General features: G+C 40.5%; 1 protein-coding gene across 1 annotated transcript in view; it reads left to right on the plus strand.

Moving 5' to 3' along the window:
- The first annotated feature begins 3,363 nt into the window (after nt 1-3,363).
- Nucleotides 3,364-18,549, plus strand: part of EMILIN2 (elastin microfibril interfacer 2) — a 65,795-nt gene continuing 50,609 nt past the window's right edge. Inside the window, exons 1-2 of the mRNA XM_074200954.1 lie at nt 3,364-3,476; nt 3,702-3,824. Coding sequence (XP_074057055.1) covers nt 3,364-3,476; nt 3,702-3,824 — 236 coding nt within the window. The remainder of the gene's footprint in view (nt 3,477-3,701; nt 3,825-18,549) is intronic.

The following is an 18,549-nucleotide window of genomic DNA, read 5'->3' on the forward strand; positions in this document are numbered from 1 at the left end:
TATAATTTATAGTTATTTAAATAGTTTTTATGGTACCTTCTACTGAAATTTGGGCCTCTGACCCTTTATCAGATCCCATTAATTCTGTAAGAAATTTAGATTCTGCACATTCATCTCTTGATAAAAGGCTATCTTCCTTCTAGACTCAGCTCAAGTACCATCTCCTTTCCTTAGATGAAAGAGGATCTTTCTGTCATCACATTTTCTTTTTTAGGTTTTTTTTTTTTGCAAGGCAAATGGGGTTAAGTGGCTTGTCCAAGGCCACACAGCCAGGTAATTATTAAGTGTCTGAGACTGGATTTGAACCCAGGTACTCCTGACTCCAGGGCCAGTGCTTTATCCACTGCGCCACCTAGCCGCCCCTGTCATCATATTTTCTTAGAAAACTTTGTCTACCCATATTTTTGCCCTTAATATAGTCTATTTCATATAATTTGTATCTCTCTTGTAGTGAATTGGAAAAGAATCATTATTTGTACCAAAAGCCATTTTCAGAATGACTCTGCCACTTAGTACTTATATGATCTGGGCAGAGGGAGGGGCAGCTATATGGCGCAGTGGGTAGGGCACCTGCCCTGGAGTCAGGAGGGCCCGAGTTCAAATCTGATGTGAGGCATTTAATAATTTCTTAAGTGTGTGACCTTTGCCAAGTCACTTAACCCCAATGCCTTGCAAAACAAAACAAAGTCAGGAGGCTTTGAATTCAAATGTGGCCTCAGACATTAGCAGTGTGACCTTGGACAAGTCACTTAGCTTTGCCTCCTATCCAGGGCTTTCTCTAAGTCTGATTCATAGCTAGCTCTGGAGGAGCAAGTGAGGTTGGTGACTTAGCACAGCCCCCCCCCCCCATTTGAATGCAATTCATGTGCATGTCATGGAATTACCTCCCTAATGTCCTGGTCTTCTTGAGAATGAAGGACAAACATCATTTTCATCATATGATCTAGGGTAAATCTTTCTTCACCTAAAAGGTGAGGAGTTAGTCTGGCCTCTCTTATGTCACTTACAGCTATTCAACTCAATGCTTGCCAGATTATTTCAACTTACTTTCATTTCCATGAACACAATAATACATCTTATGTTTATTACTTTTGGAAAAAATGGTAAGTTATATTGTGACATGAACAGCATGTTTCCTTTTCTTTTCTCCCACTGTCCTTATTTATCTCATCTTCTCACCTGCACAGTGCATGGGAGGCTATACTGATATACAGACAGGGTTACCCAATAGAAAATGATTTCTGGCCTTTTTAAATAAGTTTTGTTTTTTTGTTTTACTATTTCCTCCTACATGATCTTTTTTGAAAGCTAGGATGACATTACTCATACATCATTTTCATGATATTCATTTTTCAGAATCTGTGAGTAGATGATATACTTTTTACATGTTAGAAATTGCTGCTAAACTCTAGCGGGAAGTTCCATGTTAGGCAATTTCCTTCATTGGGGTTACCAGAAATGGAAGAAAGCCTGTCAACATCAGAGTATCTTTTTGATTCATATTAATTTCTTTCGTTTATGCTTATTCTAGTTACTTTGCTTTGGGAGTTAAGTTGCTACACCCAGTAATACCATGTTAAGTTATATTACTATTAAATATATAACTAACACATGGCAACATTAAGCATGCATCAACCACAGCAGGCTTACTCTTAAATCAATTTATGCTTTTATTAAATACTTTCTAAAAATTCTTTTCTTTGTTTAGGACTTCTACTAAGGTGTACCTTGGTGAAGCATTCTCTTTCCTAAGAAGAGATGTGAGGACAAAAAAAGTTAAAAGGACAGGGAAGTCAAAAGACATGAATGAAAAGCTAACAAAGGCTGTCAAATTTTCTAAGGCTGTTATTTCAGGTTTTGATAGGTTTGCTAAAATATTGAAGGCAAGTTGCTAAAGCAAGAAAAAAATTCTAGATATAGAATGTTATGCAAGGGGCTTTGATTTACCTTCCAAGTCAACACAATTCTGAGACCCGAGCCTGTTTTAGGCAGTTCGTGGGTTGATGTACAGATTCCCAGAAAAATCTCTGGTTAGAGAAAGAACGTAAACTTAATTATGAAGGTGATACACACAAAAAGAACCAACTATGACTGAAATGGTACTGTAGTTTTGTCTGCCCTTTTTTGGTGGGAAATATGTATGTATATATATATGCGCATATATATATATATATATATATATATATATATATATTCCAGTGTTATCAGAGTATTAGGTTGAGTAAGATCTTTTATTGTCAGACTTCCTCTGAGCAAATATGTACTATTTCTTAATGGTTGTGGCTTGTCACAAAAGCCCATTTACTTTCTTGGTGCACAGATTCATTGTGGTTGAAGCAAGTTTCTTATATTACAGCTTTTCCTTATAAAAACATGGCTTTTTCTCTGGTTGTAATTGTGAATTTATATTCAGGTGTTTGTCAAGGCCACTACTAAGATCTTGGGATAATGTCTTTTCAAACACTTAAAGCAACACAATGTATTTTCATACTCCTTTAAAAGATGTCTCTGATTTTACAAGTTTGCTCTTTTCCCCCGATCCCAAGAGGATGCTTTTGAAATGTCTAGCCAGTGTTTCATAAGATGGGGTCCATCGGAGTGACATTTAATATTTAAAAGTTTATCCATTAAAGACCCCGCCGTGTACGGCTGCCTTTCCTGGAGGAGGACAGTGTATCGATAGAATGGAGATGTGCAATAGTGTCGATCTGGAAAGTTTTCACTGAGCACGACGGACTCCCCGAGACTTTATTTTGGGTAAAGATGGAAAAGAAAAGCCAGCGTCTAGGCTTCCCTCTCCTCTCCTCTCCTCTCCTCTGCCGTCCGCCCGTGGGGGCCGGGGAGATGGCCCACGGGCAGAAGCGCGGGGCGCGCGCCTCGGGCCGGATGAGGCGCTCCGGGCCGGGGCCCTCCCGGGGCCGCGCCGCAGCCGAGCCCGGGGGAAGCCTGTGGGAGCGGGCTGTGGGGCCGGGGCCGGGGCCGGGGGGCGGAGCCCCCTGCTTGTGGGAAGACGCCGAAGGAATGAGTAATCCGGGACGGGGTGGCCCAGACCCTCCTCGCAGCCCCGGCGGCCCTCACCCCCCGCGGCGAGGGCGAGGGCGAGGGGCCGGAGCCGCGGCGCCCGGCGCGGGCGGAGGCGAGGGAGGGGAGCGGCATAAAGCGGAGGGCGGCCGGGGCACCCGTGCGTCACCCGGGGCCCGAGCGGCGAGGCGCGGGCTGGGCGCGGCGGAGGAGGGCGAGCGGGACCGAGGAGCCCGAGGAGCGGAGCCCGGCCCGCGCCCCCTGCCCGCGGCCGCCCGGCTGCGGCCGGCGCCGAGGCGCTCCTCCCCGGCCGGCCCGCGCGCCCGGCGGCGAGGCGGCAGGATGCGGCCCCGCGGCTGGCCCTGGGCGCTGGCGCTCCTGGCCCTGGCGGGGGGCGGGCTGGCCCGAGGCGGCCCCGCGGCGCGGCAGAGCGGCCGGCCCGGCGTCCGGAACAAGTAAGTGCCCTCCCCGGCCCCGGGCGGCCCCCTCGCCCGCTGCCCTGGCCAGGGCGGCCGGAGCGCGTCGAGGCGGGAGCCGCCGCCGGCCCCAGGCTGCCTCCCCGGGGCACGCCGGCCCGCGCCGAGCGCGGCGGGGCACGCGCCGTGCCCGGGGGCTTTCCGAAGACGAGCCCGCACGTGGCTGCCCGCCTCACGGCTCCTTCTCTTTCTGTCCCGCCCCAGGAACTGGTGCGCCTACATAGTCAACAAGAACGTGAGCTGCTCCGTCCTGGAGGGCACGGAGAGCTTCATCCAGGCCCAGTACCAGTGCGCCTGGAGCCAGATGCCCTGCCCGGCCACGCCGGTGTGAGTACTGCGGCGGCGGCGCGCGGGGCGCGGGGCGCGGGGCCGGGGCGGCGGGGCCGGGGCGCGGGGCGCGGGGCGGCGGGGCCGGGGCGCGGGGCGCGGGGCGCGGGGCGCGGGGCCGGGGCGCGGGGCGCGGGGGACGGCTCGGGGCGCGGGGCGGCAGGGCCGGGGCGGGGGGCGCGGGGCGGCGGGGGACGGCTCGGGGCGCTGCGCCGGGACCGAACAAAGCACGAGGCCGCGGGGAGGCTGGGATGCGCCCCAGGGAGGGCTTGGTGCCAACAGCCCCGGGAGAAGCCCGCCGGGCCAGGGCACAGCATGCATTTACAGTTTCCAACTCCATCCGCAGGCACTTTACATTTTATAAGTTTCCTTTTTTTGATGAGTGAAAATTGTCAGTGATAGCATAAAGTTAAAAGCTTTTTTTAAAAAAATCAAGATTCGAGAAGAGCAGAGTTTATATCATAGATGGAGAAAGAACAGGAGATTTCAGAGCTGTGCCTGTCTTCTCCACCATCTTAAAGCACAGTTTGGTTTTTTTTTAGGTTTTTGCGCGGCAATGGGGTTAAGTGGTTTGCACAAGGTCACACAGCGAGGTAACCATGAAGTGCCTGAGGCCGGTGCCCCAGCCGCCCCAAGAGCACAGTTTTTAAAGTGTATCATTCACACGTGTACTATTTTGGTGTCAGGAACTTCCACTGGATTCAAGGTCTTATTTTACTTTGTAAGGAAGACAGAGATAGACAGGCCCTCTGATCGCACTGACCGAGGGCATTCCTAGATGGACAAACTCCTCATACCGATGTGCAAGGAGTTGCCCAGAGCAACGCAGCCTTTATTTATCAGAAGTGGTAAAAACTGGGAATGAGAACTAGTCATCCCACCGCTTGCAATCATAGTGATCTCATCCCTCATGGAAATGATACTGAAATTCTTCCAAAGTTGTCATCAAATTTAATGAGATGATGTGCATAAAATATTTTGGAAATGTCTCTGATGAGGAGTTATTTTTTCTTAATAGAATTTTTGCAGTTATTATCATCAGATATAAAATAAGGGCAGTTATGAGTGACAGTCGTGTCTAAATGGTACAATTACAGGTGAGATTCATTTTCTTCTAACAGTTTGAGTAATAATTATAATAAAGAATTCCAGGTAAAGAAAGTATGCCCCAGAGTATCTGATTCTTGCCATTCTTGGGATATTTTTTTCTTCTTATAGGCCCATAGATTTAGAGCTTGAGTATGCCTTAGAGGTCATACAGCCCTCCTCTTTAATAGGAGGCTCAAAATGGTTACGTTTTCACTAGCAACAGACAACTAGTAAGTGCCTGAGGACAGATTCAAACTCAAGTTTTCCTAACTCCAAATCCAATGCATCAGACATGATGCTTCTTCAGCTGAATGAAACTTTAGGACAAAAACTTTTGAGTCTAATTGCCTGACTTGGTGATGTCACTAGGTGGTCCGAGGACCCACTACCAAATTGACTATTATAAAAACATTAAATAGTTCTTTGCAGGTCCCACATCTCATAAGGAATCTTACTAGTCAGAAAATCTTGCATGGAAAATCCTACTGTGCTTTAATAAATATAGAAACATATTTAAACTTATTTGATCCCCTACTTATTGACAGATTAGGTTGGAACAACTGATCAGATTAGAAATGTTCAAACTTTTCATATATATTTATAATTAACATTAATAGAATTTAGACTAGAAAACATTTGATTATGTTACTGAAAGTAGACTTAAAATTTTTTCTAATTATGGAAAAGAGCCTGCAAAAATTTTTCCATTACAAAGATTCTAGATAACTTTAACTGGTTTAGCACTTATCCAAATACCTTATTGATCATATGGAATTGTTTGTTACAATTAGGGTATATTTTAATTAAATCAAATAAATGTCAATTTTTATCTAAATTAAGGTTAAACAGCTCTTTATTGTGTCTACTATGTGCAAGCAATGTACTAGATGCTGAGAAAGATAAAATAAATAATGTATAGTTCCTATCCTCAAGAAGCTTGTGAGCCAGATAGAAATTGTTTGCATTCCTAGGCTGCATTAAATAGAAGTATAGTGTTCAGGAAAGAAATGATTGTCCTGCAATACTCTTTTTTTTTTTTTGATTGGGTCACATCTGGAATATTGTGTTCAGTTCTGGGTGCCATATTTCAATCTGAGCAACAAATGGATGAAAAAATATTTATGATATATAAAACATTGTGCTAGGGGTGCTGGGAATAAAAATGAAAAAAAACAATATGAAGAAACTAGCATTCTAATAGCAGAAGACAACACACAGAAGAGGTTTCAGCTACATTTCAGATGAAAGAGCTAAGGTCCTTAGGGTACTGTAGAAAAATAAATGGTCATCAGTCTTCTTTAATACTTCCATTCATAAAACCATATCAGTTTCTGATGTTGATGGTACCAAGGACTTTGGGGGTCAGGTTTTCTTTTCTGACCATGTTTAGAGGAGAGGGACTGCTGAAGAATCATACCATATATAAATCAATTGGAAAAACGAGAAAGATTTGGCTTGAATTTCTGCTTTAAGATATTTGCAGTGCTATTAAGTAGAAGCAAGATTATTAGATTTATTCATGATGCCAGAGCAGAAGGAGAATCAGTGGAGTGGAAGCTACTAGGAGGAATTTTTCTGGTTAGTAGAATTTCTTAGTAATTGATACTGCCCAAATGTGAAGTAAATTTTCATGGCAGGTAGTGATTTTCTTCTTAGTAGAGACTTTCAGAGGCTAAATGGCCATTTCTGAGGGCTATTTAGATGCAAGTTTTGCTTCAGGTAGAGAATAGAAAAGATCTATTAAGAGCTTGCATCAGGTTTGCACTAGATGATTTCTGAGGTCTCTTTCAACTCTGAGATACATTGATCACAGTGGTAAGGAATTAGGTTCGAGAATATATTTCACCATGGCTAGCATCTTCCTCTAAAAATCTGGGAATTTAATTATGAAAATCTGTGAAATTAATTGAAACAGAAGTTGAAAGCATTTCTATGGGAGAGAGACAAAGACTGGGAGGAGGCAATTTGGCATGCTGGAAGTTGTACTGGGAATGGTAGATCTGAAGGGCAACCTCTGCTGCTTGTTTTATGACCTTGGGTAAGTCACTTCTCGAAGATATTTTCAGTTCTGACACATCCTTCCTTTTGTACTTCTCTGATGTCTGATGTCTCAAATTGACACTATCTAGATCTCTTCAGAGGGGGCATCCAGGTAGTAAAGTGGATAGGCTTAGAGTCAGGAAGATCTGAATTCAAATTTGACTTCTGATACTTTCTAGTTGTGTAGCCCTAGGATAGTCACTTAACTCTATTTCCTCATTTTTCTCTCTGTAAAATGAACTGAAAAAATGGAATGACAAACCACTCTAGTATCTTTGCCAAGACAACCCCAAATGGGGTCACAGAGAGACATGACTGAAACAACAGAATAACAAAAGATCTCCTCAAAACTCTCTTCCCTTGCCTTCTAATACAATTTCCATTTATGGTTTTGTTTTGTACCTTACTGTTTGTGTTCTGTCTTGTTCATTATTTATTTGTATTTTACCTTTGCTGTGTGATGACTGATAATTCAATGATGATCTATTAAAAAGGAATGTGTTTGCAATAATGCAACCTTAATCTTTGAGAAGGAGGTTAGGAAAGAAAGTTCAGACATCCTTATTTAAGATTAAGAGGTCCAGTCAAATCAATCAGAAAAGTCAAACTGCTTTAAAAAATCCTGGAACCCAAACTGAAGATTTGGGAATTCATTTATAAAAATAGGACTATTAGATCCTTTGTCTATACATGAACTTAGACATTTTATTTTTATTTATTTCTTTTGAATTTTAAAATTTTCCTCCTAATCTCACTTCCTTCCTCCCCCACCCCCTACAGAAGGCAGTCTGTTAGTCTTTACGTTATTTCCATTGATTCCACTGATCTAAGTTGAATGTGATGAGAGAGAAATCATATCCTTAAGGAAGAAAAATAAAGTATAAGAGATAGCAAAATAACATAATAAGATAACTTTTTTTAAAATTAAAGATAATAGTCTTTGTTCAAACTCCACAATTCTTTCTCTGGATACAGATGGTATTCTCCATCACAGATACCCCAGAATTGTGCCTGATTGCACTGATGGAATGAGCAAGTCCATTAAGGTTGACCATCTTCCCCATGTTGTTGTTAGGGTGCACAATGTTCTTCTGTAGATCCTTTCAGGTTTCCCTAAATTCTCATCCCTCCTAGTTTCTAATTATAATAGTGTTCCATGACATACATATACCACAGTTTATTAAGCCATTCCCCAATTGAAGGACATTCACTTTATTTCCAATTCTTTGCCACCACAAACAGGGTTGCTGTGAATATTTTTGTACAAGTGATATTTTTCCCCTTTTTCATAATCTCTTCAGGGTAGAGACCCAGTAGTGGTATTGCTGGATGAAAGGGTATGCACATTTTTTTGTTGCCCTTTGGGCATAATTCCAAACTGCTCTCCAGAAAGGTTGGATGAGTTCACAGCTCCATCAGCAGTGTAGTAGTGTCCCAGATTTCCCACATCCCTTCCAACATTGATCATTGTCCCTTCTGGTCATATTGTCCAGTCTGAGAAGTGTGAGGTGGTACCTCAGAGATGCTTTAATTTGCAATTCTCTAAGAAGTAGTGATTTATAGCAATTTTTAATATGACTGTATCGCTTTGATTTCCTCATCTGTAAATTGCTTTTGCATATCCTTTGACCATTTGTCAATTGGCGAATGGCTTGTTTTTTAAAAAATTTGACTCAGTTCTCTGTATATTTTAGAAATGATTTCTTTGTCAGAAATACTAGTTGTAAAGATTGTTTCCCAGTTTACTACATTTCTTTTGATCTTGGTTACAGTGGTTTTGGAACTTAGACATTTTAAACCATGTCTTTTCACAGAAATGTGAAATGACCTTGGTTTTTTCAGTTTGTAACTTCAGTGGGTTGTACCAATCAAGGCACATTACTTGGCTGTTAGGGAGATTCATAATCTTCTGTGCTAACTAGTTTTAAGCATACTTTTTCCACATTAACTGGTATGTTTGGCTTGATTGTTCATTTTATTGTTGTCTTGATGATTCAATCGTGTCAGATTTGTGTAACTCCATTTGGAGTTTTCTTGATAAAGATATTGGAGTAGTTTGCCATTTCCTTCTCCAGCACATTTTACAGATGAGGACACTGAGACAAATAGGACCAAGTGATTTGCCCAGGGTCACACAATAGGAAATGTTTGAGGTCGCATTGGAACTCAAATCTTCCTGACTCCAGACTTGTTTTTTTTTCCACTGCACCACCTAGTTGCCCCTGTTTATTTTTTTTAAATATCTTTTTCTTGAATCTGAGAGAAGGGTTACCTTCTCAGAAAGTTGTATGGGTCAGTTAATCTAGTTAGAATTGATTCGTTCATCAAACATCAAATGCCGAACATATAATTGCTACAGAGATTAATAAGACCCAGTACCCAAATGCAAGGAGTTTACAGTGTGGCAGAGACAAATACACTGCAAAACAAAATATGAGATATATTAATATGAATGTTCAGAGAATGGAAATCTATCAGGTCTGTCTAAGGTGAGTCAAAGAAGGCATCATGTAACAAGAAGTTTCCTCATCTGTAAAATGGGTATAATGGTATCACTTACCTTCTAGGGGTGTTGGGAGGAGTAAATGAAATAACCTATGTAAAGCACTTCGCAAACCTTAGAGGGTTCTATAAATGCTGCCATTACTGTTGCTTGTTTTCATCAGTTGAATTAAAACTAGGTGGGCTCAGTTGTGAGAAATGAATGCATTTCATCCTCCATTTGAAAATAGAGTGAGAAGAGGCATCAGGACAAAAAAGTGAGGGGTGTATTTGGGGAACAGCCAGTGGTCCAATTTGGTTGGACTGCAAAGGCTGGAAAGGCAGGTTGGAACCAGAGCATGGAAAACCTGGACTGCTAACACAAGGAGCTTGGACTTCATTATATAGGGAGCAAGGAACCAGGAATGTGATCAGAGATGTTTATGAGCAAGACTAATCTGGCAGTGCTGTATAGGAAAGATTGGGAGGGTGGTAGTGGTAGTGGTGACTGGAGGTAGACTAAGAAACTGTTGGAACTGTCTGTAATCTAGGGGTAACGAGGTCTAAACTAGAGTGGCAACTCGGGATTTAGGGATAATGGAGGAAAGCAGAGATGGAATTGAATGGGAACTGATTGAATGAGGAGGACAAAGGATGGGGAAGATCAAAGACAGTGAATGACCTTTTAGGGTTTCAAGTAACTAGTGGGGGATGGTGGTTTTATTAATAGAAATTGGAGGGGCGGCTAGGTGGCCTAGTGGATAAAGCACCGGCCTTGGAGTCAGGAGTACCTGGGTTCAAATCCTGCCTCACTTAATAATTACCTAGCTGTGTGGCCTTGGGCAAGCCACTTAACCCCGTTTGCCTTGCAAAAACCTAAAAAAAAAATAGAAATTGGAAAGTCAGAAGGAGTTTAGAAGAAGCAAGGTCATGAGGCCAAGGTTGAAGATCACAGTTACTTATGAGCATTATAATAGCTTTACTGTGTTCCAGAGCTAGCAGAGAATTCATACATAACCATTGCCAGCTGTTGTAGAAATGTGTGCCACTGGTCACAACGAGAACAAGGACAGAACTCAGAACAAATCTATCCCATTAGAAGAACTTAGACCCAGAACCTCATAGGACAGTGGACCGAAAGCATGATGCCCATTATGAGCTTTTTTTTTAGCTTTTTTTTGCAAGGCAAACGGGGTTAAGTGGCTTACCCAAGGCCACACAGCTAGGTTATTATTAAGTGTCTGAGACCGGATTTGAACCCAGGTACTCCTGACTCCAAGGCCGGTGCTTTATCCACTACGCCACCTAGCCACTCCTATGATTACCATATGAATGGCAGTACTTGAATCATTAGAAAAAAATTTTTCCAACTGTTAATAGGAACAAATTCTTCCCAATCCTTCCTCTGCCCCCCCCCCCCCCAAGAATCCACTTAGTATTTTAAAAGTACCTTGTTGTAGTTTGAGTTTTTAATTAGAGTGATGTTAAATTAACTCCATTCTTCCTGTATCTAAATTGCCCAGCGGTGCTTTGGCATTGTGGGAGAAAGGATACTTTTCCACTATTCTATGTCATTTTGAAAATGTTTGTCTCTGTATACCACATACAACCCATAGAAATTAGAATTCAGCAGGAAGATTTCCTAAGTGGAAGAATTTATTTAAAATCACTTTATTCAAAGAGAAAGGCAAATAGATTTCTTAACATTTAAAGTTAGTTGATAAAAGTTATTTATGTGAATTAAGATAATTGCAAAATGTTCAGAAAAAACCATTTTATTGAAAGAATATTAATACTAGATTTCATTACAGTGGCTTGATTATAAATTGCTTTAGTACTTGAGCCTAAAGGAAGTGCAGAAGAGGGCCTAGTGATGTCCCATTTGCAAAACATATCTTAATCAGTAGTAGTATTTATCACTTGTTGATTGCTGAGAGTATATCTGTACTATATAGGAAGGGAAAATGTTGATTTGTAGATAATCCTCTTTGCAGGCTTGTCTCAAATGACCTATTTCTATTTGAAAACTGTTTCAGTGCTTTAATGCTGCAGTTAGCATTGCCTTTTGACTAGTCTTCAAACTTGTCTGATTATTCCATGAACCTCTATTATCAGACTGAAGTGAAATAAGAAGATTAAATGACTGAAAAAAAAGTTATGACCTTCTAGCAAAGAGCTAGTTATAACTATAATCTTCCCTTGTTAAATTTCTTCAAAGTTTGGCCTTTAAAACTCAGTTTGGAGGGGGAGACCTGTTTTTTCCTGGCTCCCTGTGTTATTATTCACCGGGCAACAGCTCTATCTTATCTGCCCTGTTTCCATGAAACCCTGTTTATTTTAAAACTGTTAGTCTCTTAGAAAGCAGTAACTGGCAGTGACTCAAGAGTATTGTAATCTTGTGTCTTCAGTTGTCTGTTAAAGGCATTTTCATAAAATATTAACTCTGTATAAAGGTAATTTCACAATGGTTTGTGAAAAAATATTTCTTTAATTTTGAAATATACTTATAGTATTAGTTCACATCTGTTTCTACTCCCACCCTAGTTCAGGCCTTTCTCACCAGTCAAGACAGCAAGCATTTTACTAGACATGGTTGTATGTACTAGGCTCTGGGCTCAGTTCTTGAGATACAAAGAAAGGCCAAAAAGAACCCCTTTGTTCTGGGAGTCACAATTTAACAAGGTAGGCAACATGCAAATAGCTTTGTATAAGCACAGAATAAAATGGAGATGATCAGTAGAGAGAAGATACCAACATTAAGGGGAAACAGGAAAGGTTTCTTACAAAAGATGAAATTTGAGCTTTGACTTGAATGAAACCATGGAATCTAGTAGGTAAAGACAAGGAGGGAGAGATTCTAGACATGAGGCGGAGTGAAAATGTTTAGGCAGAAGATGGATAGTCTTGTTAAGGAAGAGGAAGGAAGCCAGTCCCTGGATTTTTGAGGAAAGTCTTAAGACTGGGAAGATAGGAAGGGGCCATTTTTGAAGAGCTTCAAAAACCAAACAGAATTTTTATGTGATCCTGAAGGAACTAGGGAGCCACTGGAGTTTATTGAATGGGGCAGTGGAGATGAACATTGTCAAATCTGTTATTTGAGTGAATTGGAGTTGGGGGAAATGAAGTGAAGGGTCCATATTGGAATGGTCACAGTGATAGAGGAAAGGAGAGAATACTGCTATCCAAAATTATCAGTGATTTCTTAACCGCTAAAGTTTATGGCTTATTACTCAGTCCTCATCCTTACTGACCTCTCTACTGCCTTTACCATGGTCATCTTCCTATTCTTGACCTTTTCTTCTCTTCAGATTTAGATGACACTGGCTTCCAGTGCTGTTCCTGTTGGAGCACTTTGCTAGTTCTTCATCCATGCCATTCCAGTATTTGTAGGTATCTCCCAAGGCACTCCTGCTATAGTGGCTCACCTATAGATTTCCTCAGTTCCCACTAAATTTGGGCAGGTGATTCTCAGATCTATTTGTCCAGCCCTAATCGTTCCCCTGACCTCAGGCACTTCTCTTGACACTGCTCACTCCCCACCTTCCTACCCCCCATTCGGTAAACTCCAGTGTTCTCAGCCCCTCCCAGGCTGAAATAGAGGGTTTTGTGGGACTTCCAAAACCTATTGTAATCTTGTCTTTCTACCTTTCTACTCCTCTTCACACTGTTGTAGTTTGTCCTTTATTTTCAAAGAGGACCATGTCATCAAGGAGATGTCACGATAAGCATATGAATTGTATTTGAATGAGGTGGGGTGCTGTGCTAAGACCCCAGCCTCACTTTCTCCTTCAGAGTCATCTGGGTCCAGTGGCAGATGTGAATCAAGATGACTGGAAATGACTCTAGATGCGAGATAATCAGGGTTAAGTGACTTACCCAAGGTCATTCAGCTAGACTTGAACTCTCATCCTCCTGATTCCAGGACCTGTACTCTATCCACCGCACAATCTAGGTGGCCTGTCCCCATACTCTGCAATGCATGACCCAGCCTAAACCTTGCTTTTCTTAGAACAAGACTGCTGTCCCTTGCACTGAGCATTTTCACTGACTGTGTACTTCCTCATCTCTGCCTTCTGGCTTCAAGGCCCAGCTAAAGTCTCATCTTCTGCAAGAAGCCTTTCCCATTCCTCTTTAATCTTAGAGCCTTTCCTCTGAGACCATCTTCAGTTTCTCCTGAATGTATATCTTCTTGTTCTTTGAGAGCAGGGGTTAAGTTTTTATCTTTCATTAGATCCTCAGGGCCTGGCACATACTCTGGTACATACTCAGTGACTGATTAATTTATTAATTGTCTATATTAAGCATTTGTTAAGCCTACTCTGTGTCAAGAACTTAAGGAGAAACAGGATCTGACCTCAAAGTGCCCATGTTTGATCATGGGGATATAATATTTGTAAATAAATAAGTTAAATATAATTTGAGGAGGAAGAGAGCACTTAAAACTTGGGGATCCAGTAAAAAGGTGGTCTGCCAGTTGAGCCTGGATGGAAGTTAAGAATTCTTAGAGACAGAGGTTGAGGGAGAGAATGCAAGTCAAGGATGTAGAAGCACTCAGGCAAGAGAAGGAATAGCCAAATGAGAGTGCAGAAAGCAGATGTGGACTAACTGTACCCATACATACCCTGAATTTTTTTTTTAAGGAGTTGCTTTTCATTTAAAATAAGCCACATGATAGTTAAAAAATATGGATCATTGTTATGCAATACAAGTTGAATTGCATAATACAGATGTAACAACTATATATATATATATATATATATATATATATATTTGATGGATTAAAAAATGATTAATTATTCAGTAAATGATTCCTTAGGCTGTGAATTCCTTGAGATCAGGAACTTTTTTTGTCTTTTTCTTCTAAATGTTTAGCTTAGTATTTGTTACATAGAAAGTACTTAAGAAATGTTTGATGAAGTAACCATTAAAAAATAAAATTTCTTCAGTGGAATTTTATTCAAATGGAATTAGGCTGTGCAAGCCTTCTGTAAGGTAGGTCAGTCTGGCTGACTGTAGAGTACCAGAGTCATGTGAACTTAATGGTTTGTGATCATTTTATTCTTCTGATTTCAATTTGGCTTTTACTCTGAGAAGGCAGTTAGATAATAAATGAGAATAGTTTATGTTTCAAAATCCTTTGTAAGAATTAAGTTCAGCAAAACTAGGATTTAGGCTGTTCACGGTGGAGTAGGAAGAGGCGGAGGCTGGTATATCACTTGTCCCTTGGAGTCTTGAGCTACTGGAGGACTAGGACTTCTAGCTAAGTGATAAGAGAGACCTAAGACTCAAAAGAAAGGTTGGAGGGTGGGGAGAGGGAGAGACTTAAATTGAATCCCTGGAGTATTTTCTTTCTTGAGTAAGCTCTAGTAAATCCTACACTTTTAGTAAACACCAAAAGGCTTAATCCTATTTAAAGTAATCCTTTCTTATGGTGGGTTTATAGGATTAACTTTGTAAACAGTGTCTTTTGGAGTGTAGAGGCTCAATGTCTACTTTGGAGTGTTCCTTACACTATACCATTTTCCCCTGTTTAGAATAATGACACTGGGTGAGTCTTTCAAGCTGACCCAACACAGACTCCTGACTCTACTTCTTGTTCTTACCTAGATTTTTGGCACTGGACTTGAGTATACAAGGGGTTATGAGGCTCAAATGAAATAATGGATAGAAAACAATTTGCAAATCTTAAAATACTATGAAAATGTCAATTGTTATTCACTCTCTCTCCTCCCTTACCCTTCTACTGTACTTCTGCTGAGTTCAAGAAAATGTTAATAAGAGCTGATATATGTATGAACACCTACTTGTAATTTTAATCAGCATTATTAACACTTAAATCTTAACAATTAACAAAACAAATACAGCTCTGATTTGTAGTGATTGCCAATTTTTGACACTGAAATTTAACAATTGTAGCTGTCTCCAACTACATATCCTGGAAGTATGCATCTGAAATCCTTAAGGGTGCACAGACATGATTGTAAGTCTATTCTCTGCCCAGGTTGGGGATGTTGTTTCAAGGGACTTTTGTGCTTTTCAAAGATAACCACATGAGATTCAGGAGGTGGAGGCACTGGAGGGAGGGAGCAGGTGGTAAAACTATTCAAGTTTTTCATTCATTCAACAAATATTTATCAATTACACATTATGAGGTTCTGAGACAACTTCCTAACCTTTGAGCTGAGGGGCTAAAGTATCTCAAATCTCTGAACTGTCTTGGGCAGGAAAAAATTCTTATCCCCATTGTGAAGTTTGCTCTAGCATCCATACCTGTATCACCTAGGTCTTAGGCATGAGTGGGGTATGACCTGCTTCAACTTGACCTTGGGCAATCATAGGCCAAGCAGGGATGTTCACTGTGAGGAAGGATGTAGAAGTGTGTATATGTAGGAACTGTTGCTTCCAGGAGGTCTCCCTCCCCCTGATAAGTTTTTTGGTTTACAGCTTGCAGAAAACAACACTGTCTTTCTTCTCTGCCCATTGGAATAGGCATTGTTTCCCCTTTCATACATCATTTATGTTTTGTTGCAGTGATTCCAGTTATTCACATAACTTTCTACCTATATTAATACAATTAATTGCTACTAATATTTTGGGGTATTTAGGATAGTAGAAAATAGAAAGGGAATATCGTGGGGGATAAGCATCCAAGCACGTTTATCAATCTTGTATAGTTCTGTTGCAACTAGAAAAGGACAATCACAGACTGACACAGACTTATCCATGCTAGTTTTTTTCCCCACTTTTTAAAATCTTTGATAACTCAGCATTTTTTTTTTGATTAGGTTTAAAACAACAAGGGAGGATGAAAGAAAAATGAGAGGCTCTGGGGAAGAGTTAGCTCTGATTCCTCTGTGGCAATGATAACACTGAATAAGGAATTTATTTATGGTAGTTGGTGTTTGGATGAATGGAGTGCCAGCATTTCCCTTATCCTAATTAAATTTGAAGGTTTTTCACTATTAAAAAATTGAGTTAGGAAAATCAAAATATTATCTTACCTGGAAACACTGAAGACTAAGGTAATTTAGGAGACTAATTAAAGTCTTGGGCACGGATGCATCACACCAGGCTTCTTGATAACCCAGGTGGTATCAGGGATTTTAGAGCTGAAAAAGACCAGAATGTAGAAGTCTAATCCCCTTTCCCTTTTATACATATGAGGAAAATGAGGCCCAAAGATATAAAATACCTTCAGATAGATAAGGTTACACAGCTAGTTAGTATCAGAGCTCGGTCTCTGGGCTTCCAAATTCAGTGTCTTTCCCTGACTCTAGCACTCAATCCAGAAAAAACACTAAGAATTCTAGGCAGAACTCATCCAGAGTTGAAGTTGACACCACTCTCTGTGACAATAGTAGTATTGAAGTGTCATAATATGAATGAATGAATGAAAAAGCATTCATTGAGTGATTTCTTTGTGTTGCACTGGGCTGGGTTGGGAATACAAATATATGTAAGCAACTCAGTTCCCACCCTCAAGGGGGAAATAATATATTTTGGGGAGTTGTGACCAGAGTGAAGTGTTTTAGACAGGGATGTCAAAGAGAATAATGATTGTAGCAATAGAACAGTTATACATTCTTTTAGTTAGTAGTGGTACTATGAATTTGGTTACTATTCTTAGAGCTGGACAGATAAATATGGGGAACAAAGGGAGATAGAGAGTATGTATATGTATATGTCATGGAAATTACTGGAAATGTACATTGTACCAAAGACAAAATAAGATGTGGTAAAATGCAGACCAACAGAGTCCAGGGACACCAGGCACAAACCTGCAGTTCTGGGTGAAGGTAGAGAGCAAGTGACCTTTTGTGAGACAGTCAGTCAGTTAAGTTCAGAGATGCTTAATCTCAGAAGGTTGTACTCAAACCGATGAATTCTCATTTATACCAGTAATTCTTGAAGCTCTACTAAGGTATAGCATAAAGAAGTTGCCAACCATGCCAGTGGTGGTAGCACCCATGTGGAAGAAATCATCAAGCTTATGAGATAGCCAAGGAAAACCATCATCATAAAATACCAGTGTGTACATGATTTTATACACACACACATATGTTTTTCAGTTTTCAAAGTGCTTTCATATTTATTTACTCATTAGATTCTCACTATTCTTTTTATATTCAAAGAAAAATCTTTTATTCTGGCTTGAAATCTAATGCGAAATCACATAACTTTTTTAACACTGTGAGACATGCTAGGAACTGGCAAGTGCATGATGAATGGAATCCATAGCTCAATGAGGATAGACATTATATCATCATCATCATTATTCATAATAATCTCATATACAGTACCTTGTATAGATATTCAGTAAATTTTTATTAAATTGAATACTCTCAGAAAATACTCTTGGAAAAAGGAAACATAGCATAAACAGTAGATGCCAGTTCATCTTTAAACTCAATGACCTGGGTTTAAATCCTGCTTTTCATATGTATTAGCAGGGTGATCACTTGAGGTTCGAAATTCTAAATTACTGAGGAATTGCATTGATAGACATGCCCTACTGTGATGAAATAAAAGTCTGTGAAATGCCGTCAGTGTCATGTTGTTTCTATTTAATTTTATCCTTTAGTTTTTTACTTTATCATCAGCCTCTTCTTTGTGCCTCCTGGCACATTTTCTTAGAATTTTTGAGCGACATAGTGGTATAATGAATAAGGTGGTGGATTTGGTGTCAAGAAAGTCTGGCTTTTAAATATTTCCTAAAACTTAGTAGTTGTGTGACTTATGGCCAAATTACTTAACTTCAGCTCTTTCATCTGTAAAATGAGGGGGTTGGACTTCATGAACTTTTAAGGGTCTTTCCAACTTTATTTTCTTGTGTTTATTCCCATTTTTCCTTTACTCTCTGCATGGCCCTTTCCTGGTGATTAGGATACAACCAGAACAGCAACCTTTGTTTTATAATAGTTCTTTAAAACTTTCTGGGGTTTAGAAGAAGGAAATGGGTTTTCTGGAGGGTCAATTCAATTTAATAAACATTTATTTGGGGCCAAGTTTAAACTGGTGACATTTGGAAATAAGAAGAAAGAAATCCTTTGGGAAAAGGATTTAGGGGTTAAATTGGGGAAGCTAGTCCACAAATCCACCCATTGTATTTGGCAGC

Source organism: Macrotis lagotis, chromosome X (genome assembly GCF_037893015.1).
Source record: "Macrotis lagotis isolate mMagLag1 chromosome X, bilby.v1.9.chrom.fasta, whole genome shotgun sequence".
NCBI lineage: Eukaryota > Metazoa > Chordata > Mammalia > Peramelemorphia > Peramelidae > Macrotis > Macrotis lagotis.